Source organism: Engystomops pustulosus, chromosome 4 (assembly GCF_040894005.1).
Source record: "Engystomops pustulosus chromosome 4, aEngPut4.maternal, whole genome shotgun sequence".
NCBI classification, from domain to species: domain Eukaryota; kingdom Metazoa; phylum Chordata; class Amphibia; order Anura; family Leptodactylidae; genus Engystomops; species Engystomops pustulosus.
Genome location: NC_092414.1, coordinates 62,378,807 through 62,403,089, shown reverse-complemented (window position 1 = coordinate 62,403,089; position 24,283 = coordinate 62,378,807). Strand labels below are relative to the sequence as shown.

Below are 24,283 nucleotides of genomic sequence, written 5' to 3'. Positions count from 1 at the left end.
GTATAATACTAAATAAATGTAACTTTGCTCAAAAAACACGCTCAGCGTGCAGAGAAACCACAACTACCATATCCACAAGCCGCAACCTCCTGGCAAGCGGCGAGAGCAGAATGTGGCCATATCAAGCCAAATCCATAAATATAATTTTTTGCTCAAAAACACGCTCAGCGTGTAGAGAAACCACACCTGCCATATCCACAAGCCGCAACCTCCTGGCAAATGGCGAGAGCAGAATGTGGCCATATCAAGCCAAATCCATAAATATAATTTTTTGCTCAAAAACACGCTCAGCGTGTAGAGAAACCATAACTACCATATCCACAAGCCGCAACCTCCTGGCAAGTGGCGAGAGCAGAATGTGGCCATATCAAACCAAATTCATAAATATAATTTTTTTTGCTCAAAAACACGCTCAGCGTGTAGAGAAACCACACCTGCCATATCCACAAGCCGCAACCTCCTGGCAAATGGCGAGAGCAGAATGTGGCCATATCAAGCCAAATCCATAAATATAATTTTTTGCTCAAAAACACGCTCAGCGTGTAGAGAAACCATAACTACCATATCCACAAGCCGCAACCTCCTGGCAAGTGGCGAGAGCAGAATGTGGCCATATCAAGCCAAATCCATAAATATAATTTTTTGCTCAAAAACACGCTCAGCGTGTAGAGAAACCATAACTACCATATCCACAAGCCGCAACCTCCTGGCAAGTGGCGAGAGCAGAATGTGGCCATATCAAGCCAAATCCATAAATATAATTTTTTTTGCTCAAAAACACGCTCAGCGTGTAGAGAAACCACACCTGCCATATCCACAAGCCGCAACCTCCTGGCAAGCGGCGAGAGCAGAATGTGGCCATATCAAGCCAAATCCATAAATATAATTTTTTGCTCAAAAAAACACGCTCAGCGTGTAGAGAAACCATAACTACCATATCCACAAGCCGCAACCTCCTGGCAAGTGGTGATATACAATGCACGCACAGCGTACAAAACCAACACTCTAGTGATCCACCAGCCGCTATCCTCTTAGCTAGTGGCGTAACTAGGTGTGGATAACCGAACCAGAACCATCTTCTCAGGGACCGCCCCTTAGAGAAGTGCATATATGTCTCCACATATAATCCACTAGCCACCAACCTCCAAGCTAGTGGTGTAACCAGGTGTGGAGAACTTGTCTCCCATAAACCATAATTACGCGCACAGCGCGCGAGAGCCACATCCCCAGCTCCACATAGCCGCCAACCTCCTAGCTAAGTGGCGAAAGAAGATGTGGCCCTAGACCAACCATTGGAGACAGTAACATCAACCACACATAAGACATTATATAAATGTACCAAGGGCCTGGATATATAGGATCCATTTATCTTACAGAATTAGGTGCAGCAGTAACACTGACCATGTGTCTGGCTAATTCTCCAGCCATTTCATGGGGCTAAATGTAATGTAACATTACAATGCTAATTCACCATTATAGTCTGAGGTGGCATGTAACCCCCTCAGTATTGTACCATGTACCACTCATGTAATCTAGAGTGTGTATATATATATATATATATATATGAGTGCACATAAGGTATACATGGACAGTCCATAATATAGAAGCCACAAATAAAGGCTAGTTATATATATATATATATATATGTAAGATACAGCCTGATCCATAACTACAATAAAGCAGTGATATGGAAGTCATGTACACTGCACCAGGCACATAAGCATCTGAATGCAACATGTGGTGACTATATAGCAATGACCTGGGATGGGCTACTATAGAATCCGTATGTATATCAGTGACATGGAGGTTTTATTCAGATAGCTAAACTCCCCATATCCAGCCACTACAATTACTCAGGTCAATGCTGGGCCATATAGACCAGGAATGTGGGGGACCTGCACCTATCATGGTCAGTAAATCACAGTAAGGTGTAGGCCACCAAGACTATAGAGAACCGAGATTATAAAAGACTAGTAATAATGCAGCCTCCATCTGTGATCCTGTACATGTGCTCTCTCTGGGCAGCTCCTCTCTCCCTAGTGTATAATACATGTAACCTCCCCATAACAAGCAGAGTAATGGTGGACATCTGCCCTCAGTCTCTATCCAAAAGGACAGAACTCCTGAAGAAGCTCCAGTATGGAACTTGTGATTGCTCTGCCATATCTGTGCCACGAGGATTCGTACTAAAATAGCCATGTGTACCTGTGTCATGAAGGTATAAATGTAACCTTAAACCGTATACAAGAGGTCATTACAGGCAGTCCCCGGGTTACATACAAGATAGGGACTGTAGGTTTGTTCTTAAGTTGAATTTGTATGTAAGTCGAAACTGTATACTTTATAATTGTAGTTCCCGACAATTTTTTTTTTTTTCCCCAGTGACAATTGGAGTTTCAAATTTTTTTGCTGTAATAGGACCAAGAATTATCAATAAAGCTTCATTGCAGACAATTTTAAGCTGATTATTGCAATCTGGGACTATTTTAAAGCATCCAGAGAGCTTCACCAGAGGTCACAGTGGGCAGAGGGGTCCGTCTGTAACTATGGGTTGTCTGTAAGTCGGGTGTCCTTAAGTAGGGGACCGCCTGTACCCTCATGTAAATTAGTGATATATGCAATGAGTGAGGTAAGTACACACTCATCACTAAACCTCATATAAATCAGTGATATGTACAGTGTGTGAGGTAAGTACACCTTCATATAAATTAGCGATATGTACAGTGTGCGAGGTAAGTACACCCTCATATAAATCAGCGATATGTACAGTATGTGAGGTAAGTACACCCTCATATATATCAGTGATATGTACAGTATGTGAGGTAAGTACACCCTCAAGTAATTCAGTGACCTCATATAAATCAGAGATAAGTACTGAGTGTGAGGTAGGTACATTCTCATATAAATCAGTGATATGTACAGTATGTGCGGTAAGTACACCCTCATATAGATCAGTGATATGTACAGTGTATGAGGTAACTACATCCTCATATACACCAGTGATATGTACAGTTTATGAGGTAACTACACCCTCATATATATCCGTGATATGTACAGTGTATGAGGTAACTACACCCTCATATATATCAGTGATATGTAAAGTGTATGAGGTAAGTACACCCTCATATAAATCAGTGATATGTACAGTTTATGAGGTAACTATATCCTCATATATATCAGTGATATGTACAGTGTATGAGGTAACTACACCCTCATATATATCAGTGATATGTACAGTGTATGAGGTAAGTACACCCTCATAGTGAGGTATAATCTGACAGATATCGCCGCCATAGCTGCAGGGTATAAGATGGCAGGGAGCAGACTCCTGAGGAGACTTGGCGGCTTCTTACATCCATGTGCACATGACATGAGGTAATGCTGCTCCCCTGTAACATTACCAGTCATATCTACAGTGTGTGAGTATAATCATACACATATCACAGACATCACTGCAGGGTATACTATAGCTAGGAGCAGACTCCTGAGGACACATGGCTGAGGAAACATGGCGGCTTCTTACATACCTTCAGCCATGTGCACATTACATGAGGTAATGCTGCTCCCCTGTAACATTACCAGTCATATCCCAGTGTGGGGTTATAAGCTCACACATATATCATAGCCAAAGCTGCCATGCGTGAGATAGCTGGGAGCAGGTACATGAGGAGACATGGAGACATGAACTCCTGTGGTAATGATTAATTCCTGAGGTAAAATCCTCTCATATATGATGTGTAAGCTGAGTCTACCCTGGTACATGATGTGTGAGGTGTATGTGGTGACAGCAGAGTGATATAAAGTGGTAACCCCAGTGTTATACCTTCTGAGTCTGTCAGACATGTTTCTTTCTGTGCTTCTAGAGAGAGAAAGAGAAAGAGAGATACAGGACAGGGAGTGACATCTACCCCTAAGCCCCTCCCCTCTTACATCACTACACTATCCCACCCACTCTGTACTTTTAACAAGGACCATCATCTTACATCAATACTATCATCTAAATTCAGTCGTTATAGGTCCCCCCCTTACCACCGTCATGTTCCTGCTTCGCCTATGGCTCCGCTGTTGTCATGCAAGTGCAATGCGTTTTTCATGCATCAATTGCCATAGAAAAGATAGAGCTCAACCCTGAGTCCTTTCACGCGCATTACCTGCGCGTGAAAAACGCATTAAAATTGCATTGAAAACGTGCGTGAAAAACTGAGACACTGAACAAACTCTGACTGAAAACTGATTGCACTCTGATGCAAATTGTCAGTTTTTCACTGACCAAACCCTGATCGCTCCCTGATCAAATTCTGACGTGATCTGCAACGCAAGTGTGGAAGGGGCCTAAATAGTACAGGTTTGTGATCAGGTGTGTAACTAGGAGAGGATGGGCCCCATAGCAGATTTCTAAAAAATCCCCCCCACATTCTGTTATAAAAAGAAATATATTTGTATACTCACACATATACAATCACACATTCATGCACTTTTAAACACATTTATGCATTCATATATAAATTTCTACACTTTTACATACAGTATATACAAATCAGATATAATTGCATTAGTATATATATTAGTATACACTAGTATACATTAGTCATTAGTATATACACTCACCGGCCACTTTATTAGGTACACCATGCTAGTAACGGGTTGGACCCCCTTTTGCCTTCAGAACTGCCTCAATTCTTCATGGCATAGATTCAACAAGGTGCTGGAAGCATTCCTCAGAGATTTTGGTACATATTGACATGATGGCATCACACAGTTGCCGCAGATTTGTCGGCTGCACATCCATGATGCGAATCTCCCGTTCCACCACATCCCAAAGATGCTCTATTGGATTGAGATCTGGTGACTGTGGAGGCCATTTGAGTACAGTGACCTCATTGTCATGTTCAAGAAACCAGTCTGAGATGATTCCAGCTTTATGACATGGCGCATTATCCTGCTGAAAGTAGCCATCAGATGTTAGGTACATTGTGGTCATAAAGGGATGGACATGGTCAGCAACAATACTCAGGTAGGCTGTGGCGTTGCAACGATGCTCAATTGGTACCAAGGGGCCCAAAGAGTGCCAAGAAAATATTCCCCACACTATGACACCACCAGCCTGAACCATTGATACAAGGCAGGATGGATCCATGCTTTCATGTTGTTGACGCCAAATTCTGACCCTACCATCCGAATGTCGCAGCAGAAATCGAGACTCATCAGACCAGGCAACGTTTTTCCAATCTTCTACTGTCCAATTTCGATGAGCTTGTGCAAATTGTAGCCTCAGTTTCCTGTTCTTAGCTGAAAGGAGTGGCACCGGTGTGGTCTTCTGCTGCTGTAGCCCATCTGCCTCAAAGTTTGACGTACTGTGCGTTCAGAGATGCTCTTCTGCCTACCTTGGTTGTAACGGGTGGCGATTTGAGTCACTGTTGCCTTTCTATCAGCTTGAACCAGTCTGCCCATTCTCCTCTGACCTCTGGCATCAACAAGGCATTTCTGCCCACAGAACTGCCGCTCACTGGATGTTTTTTCTTTTTCGGACCATTCTCTGTAAACCCTAGAGATGGTTGTGCGTGAAAATCCCAGTAGATCAGCAGTTTCTGAAATACTCAGACCAGCCCTTCTGGCACCAACAACCATGCCACGTTCAAAGGCACTCAAATCACCTTTCTTCCCCATGCTGATGCTCGGTTTGAACTGCAGGAGATTGTCTTGACCATGTCTACATGCCTAAATGTACTGAGTTGCCGCCATGTGATTGGCTGATTAGAAATTAAGTGTTAATGAGCAGTTGGACAGGTGTACCTAATAAAGTGGCCGGTGAGTGTACATACATCATTTAATTACACACACATCATATATGCACATGTATACAGTATAAACATACTATAACGGCCCTCCCCAAGCCCCAGCCCCAGCACACTGGTCCAGCAAATAAAAAAATAAACTAAGTACTCACCGGCTCCTCTTCTCCCCTCTTCTATCTTCAGCTATAGTGCTATCCAGCTCTGTGTGCTTTGCCTGCAAACACAATAGGGCACATATACTTACCTGGGCCTTGCGCGATCCCGGATCCGGAATGTCTGACGAGGATGAAGTCTGATGCAATTCACTATGAGCGTACGCCCGATATCGTGCATGTGTCGCTTCTCCGATCAGGTCCGCCGAAGATCACCTTCTTCTTCCTGGTGCATGTAAGTGCTTGGCTTGCGACACAATTGTAAATGTTAAATCCAGCGCGTCGGCCGACAGCCTGCCCCCGATTTGTGTTGAGTGACGCGATGGCGTCACAATCCCCGACGCGATCCCCAAAAAGTCGAGAAACCTGATGAAAATGTGGCCGTGGGACCCTTAGTAAATAAGCCCCACTATGTTCATAATTCAGCTTTTTGCTGTGGATTTTTTTCCTAATGTGTGTATGAGATTATCAAAAGCTACAATACACAGCTACTGTCTAAGACCACATGCACACAAGTGCAATATACGGGCCGCTAGCAATGGGCTGTGTGCCGTTACTTGAAGCCCGTCTGTCATTGGCTGGTGAACATGCACAAAGACATGCACCAGTCTATGCTGGTGTGTTCTAGCCACCGTTTCTGCAGCTACTTCACAGCACACAAATAAGGTCATGTGCATGAGACGTTACACTGTGAATTTGTAAAAGCTACACTGCAAATCCATAGATAATACATAACGTTTGAACAGAAAAATCCTTTGCATGTAAGGGGCTCCGGCCATAAATTGCCAATGGTGCCCGGCCTATCCTAGCTACTCCCCTGAAGGGAGAGGCAGCAATTCTATGTAAGGTGAAAATTTGGGTCTGTATATGCACAGGTGTCAGTTAAACATTTGTTGTCGGGCTCAGACATTTGTAGCTTTAAGTTTTAAGTAGGGCCTCATGCACAAGACTGAATGTCTGCTCAATCCCGTCCACTGCAAACTTTGTACAGAAGTGGCGTTCTTGCGATATTATAAAATATAATGGAAGGACATCCCGTCTGCAGGCCGGATTGCAGCTTCAGCAATGTATTAACTGTAACAGTCTAATAAGAAGGTCTCAACTGCCTCTTATTATTCCACATATACATATTATTTCAGGCATATGTATAGATTGGAAATATTAAAAATATAGAAAGAAACCTACTTACCAGGTAATGGAAGTGGAAGTAATATTTCCACCTACAAAATAGAAAAATGTATTAGTAATCTAAGATTGAGATATATAGATAGATAGATAGATAGATAGATAGATATATCCATAGATTACAAAAAGAGATGAAGAAACTTACTGCAACACAGAGAACATTTATGATAATGTCTCCTAATAGTGTGCCATTCTGTAAAAATAAAAATGGATAAAATAATGCATAAGACAGAGAATCTCTAAAGGTATTGATAAAAACATCGGAACATTTGAAAGATTTCCAATGTTATTGTGTAAAACACTTACTGAAAGTGAGGTCTTAAGTAGATATTTCTATATTAGGTACATGATATTGGATATTTGGTCCAAAATACAGTCTCTGTGATGTTAGGAGCCGCTGTGTTCTGTGCAGGGAAGGAAGACACTTCTCCACTTTATTTTATAATGGATGACCCTGTTTGGGTTTGAAGAGTGCCCCCGACTTTAACCCCTTAGCGCTCCGCGCCGTAGCTGTACTGCGCAGCTTCCGACGATTAGCGCTCAGCGCTGCACAGCTACGGCGCGAGCGCATAGGATTTTAGAATTGTCACCACGTCTCGCGACGTTGTGACATCGGGACGAGATTTGGGTGACAGAGGCAGCAGGAGTTCCTGTCTCCGTCACCCGACCAATCAAATCGGTCCCGCCCGCCGATCGCCGTGATTGGCCAGTCAAACCTGACTGGCCAATTACAGCGATTTTGGGCTAAAAAACTTGGTTTTAGCCCCTTCCTCTTCCTCCAGCGGCACCATCCCTATCTGTTTTTTCCTGTGTCCTGTGTGTTCCCTGTGTGATCGCCTTGTGTGATCCCACGTGTCTTCCGTTTTTCCCTGTCTGTCCCTTCTGAACCCAAACGCACTTTTCAGTGCGCTGTGTTAGCGTTGTTCTGCACTGGACGCACTTTTCAGTGCGCCGTGTGAATAGCGCTGCACAGAATCTTTAGCAGTCTTAGCGGTAGTTAGTTTGTCTTAGGGCAAGCTAGGTGCATTTGTAGCGCCTTTTTGCGCGGTGCACATAGGTTTTTTTTCGGTGCCTGGTAATATTTTTTTCCAGAGCGCCCGTACGTAGCTACTTTTTGTGTGTGCCATCTGTGCGGCTGGTCCGTGTGGTTTGGTGTGCATTATCTTTTTTTTTGTGTGCTATCTGTGCGGCTTGTCCGTGTAGTTTAGTGCGCATTATTTTTTTTGTGTGCTATCTGTGCGGCTTCTCCGTGTAGTTTAGTGCGCATTATTTTTTTTTGTGTGCTATCTGCGCGGCTTGTCCGTGTAGTTTAGTGCGCATTATTTTTTGTGTGCCATCTGTGCGGCTGGTCCGTGTGGTTTGGTGTGCATTATCTTTTTTTTTTTGTGTGCTATCTGTGCGGCTTGTCCGTGTAGTTTAGTGCGCATTATTTTTTGTGTGCTATCTGTGCGGCTTGTCCGTGTAGTTTAGTGCGCATTATTTTTGGTGTGTGCTATCTGTGCGGCTTGTCCGTGTAGTTTGGTGCGCATTATCTTTTTTTTTTTTGTGTGCTATCTGTGCGGCTTGTCCGTGTAGTTTAGTGCACATTATTTTTTGTGTGTGCCATCTGTGCGGCTTGTCCGTGTAGTTTGGTGTGCATTATCTTTTTTTTTTTTTTGTGTGCTATCTGTGCGGCTTGTCCGTGTAGTTTAGTGCACATTATTTTTTGTGTGTGCCATCTGTGCGGCTTGTCCGTGTAGTTTGGTGTGCATTATATTTTTTTTTTTGTGTGCCTGCTAGACGGTTTATCCGTGTAGTTTGGTGCACATTATCTAATTTTTCTAGTTCTCTATTTTTTTGTGTGCAATGTCTCAGAAGACGTACACCGTGTTGGAGGCATATAACATGCTTGCCTCTGACACCGAGTCAGCTAGTGGGGATGATGGTCCCTTTTACCTATCATCATCCTCCTGCTCATCTTCCAGTGACCTGGAAGGACCCCCAAGAAGGCGCCGTAGGGTTCCAGGGACATCTGCAGGAGAAGTGCCTGGGACTTCTGCAGGAGAAGTGCCTGGGACTTCTGCAGGAGAAGTGCCTGGGACTTCTGCAGGAGAAGTTTCTGGGACTTCTGCAGGAGAAGCGTCTGGGGCTTCCACTGACCCCACATGGGTAGCCCCAGATAATTATACCCCTCAGGTCCCTGACTTTTTGGGCCATCCTGGAATTAACTTTGACACGACAGGGCTCAGAGCTGTGGACTTTTTTAAGTTTTTTTTTGATGAGGAGCTGTTGAATTTAATTGTAGTCCAGACCAATCTCTATGCTGCACAACATATTGCCCAAAACCCCACGTCCTTTTATGCACAACCCTACAGGTGGACCCCTGTCACTGCAGCAGAGATGCACAAGTATTGGGGCATAATACTCCTTATGGGGATAGTAAAGAAGCCTTCAATCAGGGACTACTGGAGCACAGACATTCTGTACCACACCCCCATGTTCCGCATGGCAATGAGCAGGATGCGCTTTGAAGCCATCCATAAGTTTTTGCACTACACTGACAACACACAGTGCCCACCCAGAGGTGACCCCAGTTATGATCGGTTATTTAAGGTCAGGCCCATATTAGATCATTTTAGTGCCAAGTTTGCCCAGGCATATACCCCCGCCAAACATGTGAGCATAGACGAGTCCCTAGTACAATTCAAAGGGAGACTTCACTTCCGCCAGTACCTGCCCAATAAGAGGGCAAGGTATGGTGTGAAGATGTATAAGCTGTGCGAAAGTTCATCAGGGTACACATACAAGTTCAGGATATATGAAGGGAAGGACTCCACTATAGTGCCCCCAGAATGCCCCCCCTTCCTGGGTGTTACAGGGAAGATAGTGTGGGATTTAGTGCACCCACTGCTGGACCAGGGCTACCACCTCTACCTGGACAATTTCTACACCAGCACCACCCTGTTCAAGTACCTCACTTCCAGAAATACTGCGGCATGCGGCACTGTACGCAGAAATCAGAGAGGTCTCCCTAAGTCGCTGCTTGGGCAAAAACTTAAAAGGCACGAAAGCAGGGCACTATGCAGCGACTCTGTATTGTGTGTTAAGTACAAGGACAAGAGAGAAGTCCTTGTATTAACCACAATACATGAGCACACCACCACCCCTGTCCCAGTACGAGGTGCCAGTACAGAAACCCCCAAGCCAGACTGTATTTTAGATTATAACAAATACATGGGAGGGGTGGACTTGTCTGACCAGGTGCTTCAGCCGTACAATGCCATGCGGAAGTCGAGGGTGTGGTACAAGAAGCTGGCCGTGCACATGATGCAGATGGCATTGTATAATGCTTATGTGCTGCATCGATATGCCGGCCAGAGGGGAACTTTCCTGGAATTTCAAGAGGTGGTAATAAAGTACTTTCTTTTTGGAGACCAGGAAGGGGGGAGTGCTAGCACATCTGGAAGTGAGGCCCCAACACGTATTGTACCAGGGCAGCACTTTCCAGGAGTAGTTCCCCAAACAGCCAGCAAGGGAAGGACACAGAAGAGGTGCAGGGTGTGCTCCAAAAATGGCATTCGGAAGGACACCATTCATCACTGTGAGACATGCCCAGAAAAACCAGGGTTATGTATGAAAGATTGCTTCCGAATTTATCATACATCCCTGGATTTTTAGAGTACTCTGTTGCTACCCTGACGCACAGCTTATACATCATGCCACATGCCGCACCTTCCCTTCTAAGCCCTGCCATGTGCCCAGCCTGTAGATTACTGTCCCGTATGCTTTACCCGGGAAAACATGCATCATGATTTTTAGGGTGTTTGTCTCCCATGGCAGCAGCTGGGCACAAAATGACATAATAGATATTTTTTACTATGCACTATCCATTATGCACTTTTTCAGGGGTCCACCTGTGGGGTTAAAATGCTAATATACCCCTAGATTAATTCATGGAAGGGTGTAGTTTCCAAAATAGGGTCAGTTCTTAGGGATTTCTACTGTACTGGCCCCTATTGGCATCTACAAATCTTTCATGATGCCAAAAAGAAAAAAAAAATGTACAATGTCTGTGCTCCAACAAGTTATTCCCTTTTGAGCCCTACCGTGTCTCCATCCTACAGATTATTGCCTCCTATGGGGTATTGCCCTAACCGGGGTAACCCGCAGAATGATTTTTGATGTGTTTTTCCCCAGTGGCATGAGTTGGGCAAAATACTTTTGTCACTTCAATGGCATATTTGATAAATTGCAATACAATTGTTTCTCTGCACTACTCACTTTGTATTAAATTTTAGCCAGCACCTTAGGGGTTAAAATGCTCATACAAGCCTACATACATTCTTTGAGGGGTGCCCTTTCCAAAATGGGTTCACTACTTGGGGGTTTCTATTGTACTGGTACCTCGGGGGTACCCCCCATTACCAATCTAGTGAAAACGAAGCTTGAAAACCAAAATTGTGCTTCTTTCTTCCTGACCCCTGCAGTGTGCCCAGCCTGTAAATTATTGGCACATGTGTGGTATTGCTGTATTTGGGACAACCCGCAGAATGATTTTTGGGGTGTTTGTCTAAAGTGGCATGGGTTGGGCACAGTACACGAGGCACTAAAATGACATTTTTGAGATAAAAACACAATTTTTACTCTGCACCCTTTACTTTGCATTCAATTTTGGCCAGCGTGTTGGGGGTTAAAATGCTCATACAAGCCTACATACATTCTTTGAGGGGTGCCCTTTCCAAAATGGGTTCACTACTTGGGGGTTTCTATTGTACTGGTACCTCGGGGGTACCCCCCATTACCAATCTAGTGAAAACGAAGCTTGAAAACCAAAATTGTGCTTCTTTCTTCCTGACCCCTGCCGTGTGCCCAGCCTGTAAATTATTGGCACATGTGTGGTATTTCCGTACTCGGGACAACCCGCAGAATGATTTTTGGGGTGTTTGTCTAAAGTGGCATGGGTTGGGCACAGTATATGTGGCACTAAAATGACATTTTTGAGATAAAAACGCAATTTTTACTCTGCACCATTTACTCTACATTCAATTTTGACCAGCGTGTCGGGGGTTAAAATGCTCACCACAACCACCGATAATCAAAATTTCACTCCTTCCGTTCTCATCCCTTCTGTGTGCCCAGCCTGTAAATTATTGGCACATGTGTGGTATTGCCGTACTCGGGACAACCCGCAGAATGATTTTTGGGGTGTTTGTCTGAAGTGGCATGAGTTGGGCACAGTATATGAGGCACTAAAATGACATTTTTGAGATAAAAACGCAATTTTTACTCTGCACCATTTACTTTGCATTAAATTTTGACCAGTGTGTCGGGGGTTAAAATGCTCACCACAACCACCGATAAATTCTTTGAGGGGTCTAGTTTCCGTAATGGTATCATTTATTGGGGGTTTCTATTGCACTGGCACCTCACGGGCCCTGCCAACATGACATGGCACTCCAAATCCAAACGTGTGAAAACGGAGCTGGAAAATCAAAATTTCACTCCTTCCGTTCTCATCCCTTCTGTGTGCCCAGCCTGTAAATTATTGGCACATGTGTGGTATTGCCGTACTCGGGACAACCCGCAGAATGATTTTTGGGGTGTTTGTCTAAAGTGGCATGGGTTGGGCACAGTATATGAGGCACTAAAATGACATTTTTGAGATAAAAACGCAATTTTTACTCTGCACCATTTACTTTGCATTAAATTTTGACCAGCGTGTCGGGGGTTAAAATGCTCACCACAACCACCGATAAATTCTTTGAGGGGTCTAGTTTCCGAAATGGTGACATTTTGGGGGGTTTTCTATTGTACTTTTACTACAGGGGCTCTTCAATTACACTGTGGCACCACAAAATATTTGCAGCCAAATTGGCTTTCCAAATTCCCAGTATCGCTAACTCTGTTCTGGACATCGCTGTGCGGGGAAACAGCAGCTGACATCCACATGTCTGGTATCGCCGTACTCGGAAGAAGCAGGGCAAGAAATTAGGAATATATATTTACCTCAAATTCCTTCTGAATGTATCCATTTTAGGGCTAAATTGGAAAGATTGAAATCCAAAATTGAAATTTCAAAATTTCCACTCCATTTTCATATGCTTCCGGAAAAATAATTAAAGGGTTAACAGACTTCTTAAATGCTGATTTGAATAGGTTGAGATGTTAGGTTCATAAAATGGTGTTACTTGTGGGGGTATATAGTACATAAGCCTTTATACGGCACTTCCAAACTGAATTGATCACCAAAAAGTTCGCATTTTTCAAATTTCAAGAAAATCTGAGAAGTTGCTACTAAAACTTCAAACCTTCTCACATCCATAAAAAAAATGGAAACTTAAAACAAATAATGGATATAAAAAGAAGACCAATGGCAAAAGGTTTCTATAAAAAAAAATTTGTGGTATCACTTTTTGTCTAAAAAGTATAACATTTGAAACTTTGAAAATAGTCATTTTTTTCAAATTTTTCCTAAATTTTTGAATTTTTACCCCCCAAAAAAGGAACGGATCACCGAAATGACACTACTAACATAAACTACAATGTCTCACGAGAAAACAATCTCAAAATCACAGAGATATCTTAAAGCGTTGAAAAGTTATTACCACAGGAAGAGACACTGGTCAAATTTCAAAAAAAAGTTGCGAGCCTTAACCTGCAAACAGGCTGCGTCCTTAAGGGGTTAATAAGGAGGCACGGACTGGGATGTGGGTTTACAAAGGGTTAAAACTGGCCATTAGGGGTACGGTGCACTTTAAAAGGGGGGAGGTGTGACTGATCCCTCCTCCGGCTATATACTCCTCCTTCCCCCTGTATTATATAGTTGCCTGCGGGCCCAGGGGTGTACCTAGCCTTTCTGCTGCCTGAGGCGAACTTCAGAAAGACGCCCCCCCCCTTACCGCGACATATACAGTGGGATACATTGTGAATTCTCTCACCATATCATTACAATAGAGAAAATGCAGTGTGAACACGGCCTTATCTGCAGTACAAATTACACTTGGTAGCGGTAGCATTTGATATTCCATGCTGTGTGCTGGAAAAGTGGAGATAAATTCCATTTGCAAAACAACTGACACAAAAAAACGCAATTGCGACCTTTTCTTGTGGGCTGTTTTACAGCTGTCACTGTGCACCCCAAATTATATCTCCCCTTTAATCTTTGGGTCAATAAGATCAGGGAGATTCCAAATATGCTAACATATATGTAGGACCATTTCATACTTATGGAGCTTTAATACCATTTTAGAGATCCTACATCCAAATGATTGCTTTTTATTAACATTTTTATTCATGGCAAAATAGTTAGGACAATATATAGATGCAGTAGGGCTAAGTCGGTCAGGTGTAGTAGAGCTAAGTCGGTCAGGTGTAGTAGAGCTGAGTCGGTCAGGTGTAGTAGAGCTGAGTCGGTCAGGTGTAGAAGAGCTAAGTCGGTCAGGTGTAGTAGAAGTCTGAGTCGGTCAGGTGTAGTAGAAGTCTGAGTCGGTCAGGTGTAGTAGAAGTCTGAGTCGGTCAGGTGTAGTAGAAGTCTGAGTCGGTCAGGTGTAGTAGAAGTCTGAGTCGGTCAGGAGTAGTAGAAGTCTGAGTCGGTCAGGAGTAGTAGAAGTCTGAGTCGGTCAGGTGTAGTAGAAGTCTGAGTCGGTCAGGTGTAGTAGAAGTCTGAGTCGGTCAGGTGTAGTAGAAGTCTGAGTCGGTCAGGTGTAGTAGAAGTCTGAGTTGGTCAGGTGTAGTAGAAGTCTGAGTTGGTCAGGTGTAGTAGGGCTGAGACGGTCAGGTGTAGTAGAGCTGAGTTGGTCAGGTGTAGTAGAGCTGAGTTACACACATACAGTATATACACAAATAGACAGCATAAACATATATATTCACACTTCTACAGTATAGACACTCATGCAGCATGCATATACAGATATATATATACACCCTTCTAAAAATATAAAAAAGTACATACATTTGCTGGCAGTGTGCTGGCAACGCTGGGCCACAGATGAGAAAGACTTGGCGGGCGGCTGCGGATGGGCGGGCCTAACGTCCGCGTCTGGAACGGGTGCGGCGCGCTGCGGATGAGAAGTGGCCGGCGGCTATAGGTGGAAAAGCGGAGTGGCCGGCGGCCTATGGGATTAGCGCGCCGACTTGCCGCGAATGAGAAGGACGGGCAGCAGCCCGCGATGGAGGGGGCGGCGGCTGCAGATGTATAGCAGACCAGGCTGCAGAGGGAACGAGCGCGCAAGGCAGGAACAGGTGGGCCGGGCCGCGGAACGGAGGGGCCGGGCAGCCGCTGATGTGAAGGGCGGGCCCAGCCGAAGATCACATGGTTGGGCGGCTGCACATGTAAAGGGCGGGCCCGGCCACAGATGACATGGGGAGGCCGGGCTGTCGCGGATGAAGAAGGCAGGTCTGGCGCGGCGCCCCCGGATTAGATGGGCGGGCGCCAATTCAGGCCCCCTGTTGTTACGCCTCTGGGAGCCGGCTAGGAGAGGTATGATGGGGGGGAGGCTCTCCTCCTGCAGTCACAGGCAGCCAGGACGTGTCTGCACATTGTACAGTGACACGTCCTAGCTGAAAATGCCGCCCTTCACAACCAGCAGGAGGCGTGCCGCCTGAGGCGAGAATCTCAACTCGCCTCATGGTAGGTGCGCCCCTGTGCGGGCCCCCTCCTAGTTACTCTTTGTCTGCGCCTTGTATCTGAATTTGCCTTGCCTTTCCTGAATGTTGTGGTTTTTGTGTTGATGGTTTAGTATTTTGTAGTAAATATTCAAGTCACAGCTGGCGGAACTTTAGAAGATCATTTTGGAGTATTGCGTGTGCCGGGTGCGAGTCCGTCTGGGCAGACCGCTTCAGTGCACTCTTCTGGAGAGAAGAACATTGTGAAATAATGATTGTGAAAAAAAGTAAAAAAAAAAAGCTGTGACCTTCTACCATCCAAAAGGAAGTAGTCAGCCTCAAGTTATTTGTAAGATTTATATAGTTTTTTATGGTTATTTTTATAAGAGGTTTGTTAATTGGGTATATCCTTGTAAGTGACATTATGGCTTTAGGGTAACTATGCTGCTTTCCTACCACCAGGCTTTTTAGTTCCAGCAGAGAGAAATCTTAATGCTTCAACATACAAATATATTTTAGAGTATTGTAGCTTCCAACTATATGGAATCAATTTGTGGGATGTCACATGTGATTGTTGCAAATAGCACCCGTTCCTTGTCAGGGTCTATCTGGTGAGCCTGCGCAACTTAGCCAGAAGCTAATTCTAGGAAAACTTCGTAATTACAGCTGTAGCCACTGCAAGAGTTAGACTGTGAGATGTTACTGTCCAATGATGTTCTTGTAAAGCAAGCTGGAAGCTGATTGGAGAAGTGCTACCACCTGACCAAGGGAATATATAAAACCCTGGTGGATGAGAGCACATGGTCTTGGATTCCAGTCAGTAGAAAGAGAAGCAGGTCCAGTGTGCAGCTCCCTGCAGTGCTGCCCACCAGACCCACTATCAGGCAGAGGAGGTACGTCAGGCTGCTGCCTGATACCTGAGGGCAAGCCAGGAGACTTAGGTCCCAGAGCAGAGGCCCCCATTTCGACTCAGCTCCATCCCAACCAGCCCAGCAGTTCCAACCAGGCTGAGAGAACCTTCCTGCAGACCAGCTCTCACCAGCTTGCCGAATCGGCTGCTAAACTTGCTGTTTATCATCACCAGGCTGTTGTCTGCTGTTGAATAAAGAACTGTAAGTTGATTTGCACAATGTTGCTGCTTCCAGGCCACCAAGAAAAGGCTAGGTCCTGGTGGGGGATGTTGCAAATGGATGACTTTGGTTTGCAGAAACCTGACTGGCCTCCATTGCCCCATGTCCTCATTCAACCTATTGAACAACTTTAAACCCATGGACACACCTTAAAACCTTGCAGAAAGCCATCCCAGCAAACCTGTTTGAGATGTTAAAGTGCTTTAGACACTTCTATCATCGGTTATTACATGGTATTGTAGTTTATATAGTTAACTATAGGTTTTAGCTAAAATATGTTGATGAAATGACTGAAGAGAATATTGTATGTGTGTATGTCCTTTGCAGATGTGCAGGATAGTTGTGTGAGAATGCACATGTACTCTACCTTTAAAAACATAGTATACTGGACTTCAATGGTGAGACATGTGCTACAGTGGTATGGAGCAACATCCAGATGTGGCACAATGAACACATAGAAATAAAGGATAGATTGTACATGCAAATAGGCCCAATACCCTCGGACAGTGTTCCCGAACCTTTTTGTACCTGGGGATCTACAGCACCCAACATTTTTTACCAGGGACTGGGTAATCCTTTTACCATGCTCCCTGTAAAATAAAAAGTGCCTTAGAAATAGTCCCCTGGTCTACTGCCTCCCTTCACTAATAACATGCCCAGCAGCGACCTCCCTAACTAATAACATATCCAGCAGCAGCCTCCCCTCACTAACAACATGTCCAGCAGCGGCCTTCCTCACTAATAACATGTCCAGCAGCGGCCTCCCTTCAATTATAACATGTCCAGCAGTCTCCCCTCACTAATAAAATGTCCACAGCAGCCTCCACGCCATTAATGAAATGTCCTCAGCAGCCTCTCCCACATTAATGAAAAGTCCAAAGCAGAGCTCCCTAAAGCAATGCCCTCAGCAATGCTCCCTCCATAAATTGCCCCCAGCATTGCTCCCCCATAAAATGCCCCCAGCAGTGCTGCCACCCACAAAATGTCCCCAGCAATGCTGCCACACACAAAATGTCCCCAGCAATGCTGTCACCCGCAAAATTTCCCCAGCAGAGCTACCACCAGCCTCCAGTGCTCCTCTTCACCCCACGGCCCAAGCTGCTTCTGTGTTCAGCTTTCCAGCAGAGCGGGCAGAGGCGCGCCTATGCTCTCTGCCCACATGCACCTGCTATGACGTGACCATGTCGCCACCTGATTACATCTTCATAGTGGGTGTGTGCGGGCAGAGAGACTAAAGATGCCTCTGTCCAGACTGAGGGAAGTTGAGGACAGAAGAAGCTGTGTCCGCTGGGTAAAGAAGAGCGCCAGAGGTAAGTTCCGATTTTTTTTTTCCAAGTTTCATATACCAACGGTCTTCAACCAATGGACCACAGTAAGGGACCAGGTTTTCCGTTTGGAGCTAGTAACATGTGGAATGTGGACCTGATATGGAATAAAAAATGCCCAAAATATGGATCCTGAAGTGCGGTCACTTTACGAGGCACCAGACATGCACCAACTCTAGAACTGCTTGCGATTGGCCTGCGATTGGCCTAACTTATTTAACGGTATGGTAAAGCCTGAGAATAGAGAATCTCAAGCTTATGTCAGGCCTTGTTGACTAGTCAGATGAGCAACAAGTTCCCTGCTTCCAGTGTCAGACTTGTAGGCCAAGAGCCCACCAGTGAGATTGATTTTGGCAAGCCACCAAGTACTACATCAAAATATTACCTGCACATTTAGTGCAAATTACTACAGAATTCCGTCATTCACAATTGAATTGCATAAAATGAATTTTAAGCGCATGTGGAGAATCTCCTGTGTAGAGCTAAACACTTATGTTAGGTTAGTAGCAACATGTGTTTTGTTGAGTTAAAAAAAAAAACATTTTACTATTTACTGGACACAAGCATTTAGGTCTAAACACATCTGCGTTCGTGCCGGCCTGCAACACAGCTGCAGCCAGGGAACAATGATGATCAAGAGAGTTGATAGCTCTCTGCACCATAATCCTTTGCAACTCTCTCTGTGACCAGAGGATACAATAGAGTTGATGTCCGGGGACCACTCCACCCTGCCTACTTTCCACTTAAATTAATACTGGACTGGAAAGAGATTGGTTTCAGGAGAAATATAGTAAATATGAGCACAGGTATGGATACAGATATTTTGCTATCAACCCCCAAACCACATAGGGCTTTTCATGAAGATAACTCAGGAATCACTGTTATCTCTGCTGGCTTCTTGTACACAAGCCATAAGTACATGTTTAGCATTCTCATCTTTATCATCAGGCACTAACACACCCAAGGGAGTGCTATATAGCTTGGAGGGACCACACATTAAAGGACATCTACCACCAGGATAAAGGATTGTAAAACAAGCACACTTAGGCCTCTTGCACACTAGCGTTGCGTTTCACGTGCGGGTGCAATGCGTGAAAAACTGACGTTTTTGCTGCGTTTTTGTTTCATTTTTGTTCGCGTTTTTTTGCGTTTTCGGTGCGTTTTTCACGCGCGTTTTTTTAAGTCAATGGGACTTTTTCAAAGGGACCATGGTTCGGGAATAAAATGTTTTATTTAATTGAAAAATAATGTCTTCTGATAAGTTGCAAACATCTGCGATCTATTCTTCACTGTTCCGCGCGCATATATTATCTCCCGACAAGTTAGCAGATGTGAAGAACAGTGAAGAATAGAATAAAACCAGTGAACACAGTGAAAACAGTGACCACAGGATCATTTAAGATAAAAACACAGTGCAGAACACAGTGCAGAATAGATTACAGATGTTCGGCACATCTGCTTACTTGTCGGGAGATACGCGCGGAGCGCTGCGAACAAAATAGCATGTGAAGAACAATATATATGTGTGTAAAGAACACATTGCAGATGTTTCCATACATCTGCAATGTCTTCTTCACACATATATATTGTTCTTCACATGCTATTTTGTTCGCAGCGCTCCGCGCGTATCTCCCGACAAGTAAGCAGATGTGCCGAACATCTGTAATCTATTCTGCACTGTGTTCTGCACTGTGTTTTTATCTTAAATGATCCTGTGGTCACTGTGTTCACTGTGTTCACTGGTTTTATTCTATTCTTCACTGTTCTTCATTGTGTTTTTTTAATTAAATGATCGTTCGCGAGCAGGGGAAATACTGTTATACTGGTCACCTAGCAACCCTTACGTTTAAAACGCATTGCACTCGCATTGCACTTGCAATGTTTGCGAGTGCAATGCGTTTTTGATACGTCCCCATAGACTTGAATGGTGCGTGAAAAATGCGCGTGAATCGCAAAAATAGAGCATGCTGCGATTTTGACGCGCGTGCAAACGAACGCAAGCACGCGCGTTGAAAACCACGCAAATGGAGAAAGACCCATTGAATACAATGGGACAGAGTGCAATGCGAGTTCTGAGCGTCAAATGCACGCGCAGAACTCGCGCGTGAAAAACGCCAGTGGAGAAGGGGCCTTACATGCAGGTGTGTGCCCCTTTGGACAGGATATGCTCTTCTTTTATCTCCTAATGCCCTTGTTTTTACACAAAAGGATTAAAAAATTATGGAAATGAGCCTTAGGGGCTCCAGGCTCCATAGCTGTTAATTGAACTGTGGGCTCCTTTGCAGACTTAAAAGCTAGAAGAAGAATAGATCCTTCCAGAGGATGTTACTCCGTTGAGTGCCCTGTCCAGGGTCACTGCCAAAGAAGGATTCAATTGTACTATTTCTGAGTTCTTTGATCTCTGTTGCTTTCTACTACAATTGGGCAGCAGGGGCACTAAATAAGAGAACATAATCGAACAGTGGCACTAAAAAAGCCCTTTTGGGTACAGAAAACCGATTAGAGTAATGCTAATCTCTGCATAGTTCTCCATAATACAACATATTGCTGCTGTAAAATGATTCAAAAAGATCTAAATGTGGATATGGAAAATATTAGAGGAGGAACCAAAAGAAGCAACACATACCGGGCCAAATATCAAGCTTCCATCTTCTGCTTTTGTTATACCATTAGCAATCTATGGAATGAATAACAAAGATTGAGATTAGCCAACCTTATTTATACAATATGCTTCTGTGTTCAGCTTTCCAGCAGAGCGGGCAGAGGCGCGCCTATGCTCTTTGCCCACATGCACCTGCTATGACGCGACCATGTCACCACCACATCTTCATAGTGGGTGTGTGCGGGTGTGTACGAGTAGAAGCCAACCCGAATATAAGTCGAGGCCCCGGTATATAGCAGCAAGCAGCCCCCCCCCCAGTACATATAGAAGCCAGCAGCCCCCTGCCCCATTTTACAGCCAGCCAGTTTGCCCAATTCCTAAAAAAAAAAAAGTGAAAATGCACCTTTCCAGTGCCCCCCGCAGGTCTTCTGTTCCATCCGTCCGGAAACACAATACTATTGTAGCCACGGCTGATGTCAGAGCCTGTGTGTGTGCGAATAGGAGACCTGCGTGGGGCGCTGGAAAGGTGAGTTTTGAATTTCTTCTTTTTTTAATTCGAGTATAAGCCGAGTTTAAGTTTTGATTGATGACACACAAGCATTGTAGGATTTGTAGTATTAGCGGTACATGTGCTGTATACCAGCAGGCCAATGCTAGTAGAAATTTGGTAGTTTTTTTTTAAGCCAAATATAATTATACCAGGGGGCATAATGTTATATCCCTGTCATTGAATGGCTTTAAAATGCAAATTCAAGAGGGGGCGCTGCCTCTTCCCGGGACCGCCCCACCCACTCCATAGGCCGGCAGTGCCCCTAATCCCGCCCCCTCATGAATACATCATACCCCTTTGAGAGCAGTCCGACATTTCTAGTGTACATCGTGGCAGTGTCTGCTAGCGTTATTGGAGGTTTGTAGCTCTAGAGCACTAAAGTAAGCAGTTCCTAGTGCCGCTTTTAAGTGGTTAAATGGGTTTTCCCATGATAGAAAATTCTCAAATTTCAATCCACTAGTGATGTTTTGATAATTTTGATAAAGATAATTTTTAACCCTTTACTTCACAATTTTACTCACTTTTATTGCTAATTTAGCTCCTATCACTACCTAGGCTGGTCATTGTAAAATTTTAGGGTGTGGGCGGGGACTCTTAGCAAATACACTATGAATCCTCTAGTTCTGTGAGCTGAAAGTGTGGTTAGATTATTAGGCTACAGGTTTATATACACTTTCATTTAGCTTCTTAACATTGTACTAGTATATGACACATAGAAAGAGAGATGAAACAGATCAGAGATTATGAGATCCATGTGATCCATATAACAAACAATGACAGTCAGATATCCTATATCTCTGCTATTCCACAACACACTAGATCTCCTGTGCCAGTGTGAGCTTTGTCCTGGACTGCAGGGGGGCGGGGCTACAGTGCAGGGAGCAGAGAGACAGAAATCTCAGCTACACGGCCTCACACAGAAATCCAAGATGGTGGCCGACCCTAAGTCAGAAGTTACAGGATCGTGTCTAGGGGCAACTAAATTGTGTACACCAGGACTGATAGAGACAGGATGGAATTATATCTGTGAACTGCTGTATTTTTTTGTTAATAACAGTGAATTAGAGAATATGTTATTTTGTTATCCTGAGTACATTTAAGAAACTTGTCTTTGTGGGAATACTGTTGAGATGTAGGATCTTCAGGTCAAAAGAAAAGGCTTGTATTTATTTGAACAAAAAAATAAACAGAACATAGCAAGAACAAAATTGCAGACAATTCAGGGGTCAGGTTGCACCTACATTGGAACAAGCAGCTCCCCTATGGTCAGATCAGACAATCTGACCTAGAGACTACAGGTGTGAAGGGTCACACATTTAACAACAAACTTAACAAATAAGATACATCTCTCACATAAATAATGTATAAAACATTACAATACAGTCTGTCTCCCTTTTTAAAAAAGGGGAGCTTACAATACACACAAGTAACCAAATATAAGAAATGCAAACATTTATAGCATGGCTGCAGCTCTGCATCACCTGGCAGTAATCAGGTGCAGCTATATAACCCCAGCACGGCCTCTGTGCAGGTTGTGCACACACAGGTAACATCAGGTAATGCTGAGTGGTAAAAGCTGAACTAGTTTGTCTGTTGAAACAATAGTGGACAGAGACAAAGGTTTGCAGGCCTGCAGAAGGAGAAAAAGTACAAGTACACGGAAAGACAAATAGTTCATTATTCACCCCTCAACAAATACCCCTTTAAAGATTTACTAAAAACTTACTGCATCAATATCCAAATCAACACTGCCGTCAAGCACGCATGATGCCCTTGTCTAAAGAAATAAAATATGTTTTGAACATTATACATAGTTGTCATATAAATTCATGCTAAACAGTAATGGACTTTAATAGGGGTTCTCTACCTTCACAGGAAAAATCCTGTGGGTGTGGAAGAAGGTAAAATAATAACATGTACTTACCCTGTTCTAGCTCAATGTTGCCTTGATGGAGCCCCTGAAAAAAATCTCTGCTGCAGGCACCTGGTAACCTCAAATGTGATAGGAACAGGAATGGGGAATTTTCAAGTACCATATTTTCTTTCAGCTCTGCTACTATACATGTGTGCATACCTAGCTCAGCTACATGCAAGCCCTCCAGATCCTCATACCCTGGTATAACCAGCCTCCACTTCTCCTGCAAGTTTCCTCCAGTTCCTCTTCCCCTCAGTATAACCAGCCTCCACTTCTCCTGCACGTTCCCTCCCGCACCTCATTCGCCCCCCTTTCTCCTGCACATTCCCTCCAGCTCCTCATCCCCTCAGTATAACCAGCCTCCCCTTCTCCTGCACATTCCCTCCAGCTCCTCATCCCCTCAGTATAACCAGCCTCCCCTTCTCCAGCACATTCCCTCAGTATAACCAGCCTCCCCTTCTCCTGCACATTCCCTGCAGCTCCTTATTCCCTCAGTATAACCAGCCTCCCCTTCTCCTGCACATTCCCTCCAGCTCCTCATCCCCTCAGTATAACTAGCCTCCCCTTCTCCTGCACATTCCCTCCAGCTCCTTATCCCATCAGTACAACCAGCCTCCCCTTCTCCTACACATTCCCTGCAGCTCCTCATCCCCTCAGTATAACCAGCCTCCCCTTCTCCTGCACATTCCCTCCAGATTCTCATCCCCTCAGTATAACCAGCCTCCCCTTCTCCTGCACATTCCCTCCAGCTCCTCATCCCCTCAGTATATCCAGCCTCCCCTTCTCCCGCACATTCCATCCAGCTCGTCATCCCCTCAGTATAATCAGCCTCCCTTTCTCCTGCACATTCCCTCCAGCTCCTCTTCCCCTCAGTATAACCAGCCTCCCCTTCTCCTGCACATTCTCTCCAGCTCCTCATCCCCTCAGTATAACCAGCCTCCCCTTCTCCTGCACATTGCTTCCAGCTCCTTATCCCCTCAGTATAACCAGCCTCCCCTTCTCCTGCACATTCCCTCCAGCTCCTCATCCCCTCAGTATAACCAGCC

The 24,283-nt window shown here is 44.6% G+C and overlaps 1 protein-coding gene across 2 annotated transcripts in view; it reads right to left on the bottom strand.

The window, feature by feature from the left end:
- The window catches only part of LOC140126525 (ranaspumin-like), a 94,289-nt gene that overhangs the window by 5,903 nt on the left and 64,103 nt on the right, over positions 1-24,283 (bottom strand). For both annotated transcript variants that reach the window (XM_072146064.1, XM_072146065.1), the window contains 4 exons: positions 23,049-23,099; positions 20,797-20,847; positions 7,278-7,325; positions 7,137-7,167 (listed from right to left, as the gene is read on the bottom strand). In XM_072146064.1, the coding sequence (XP_072002165.1) occupies positions 7,137-7,167; positions 7,278-7,325; positions 20,797-20,847; positions 23,049-23,099 (181 nt within the window). The remainder of the gene's footprint in view (positions 1-7,136; positions 7,168-7,277; positions 7,326-20,796; positions 20,848-23,048; positions 23,100-24,283) is intronic.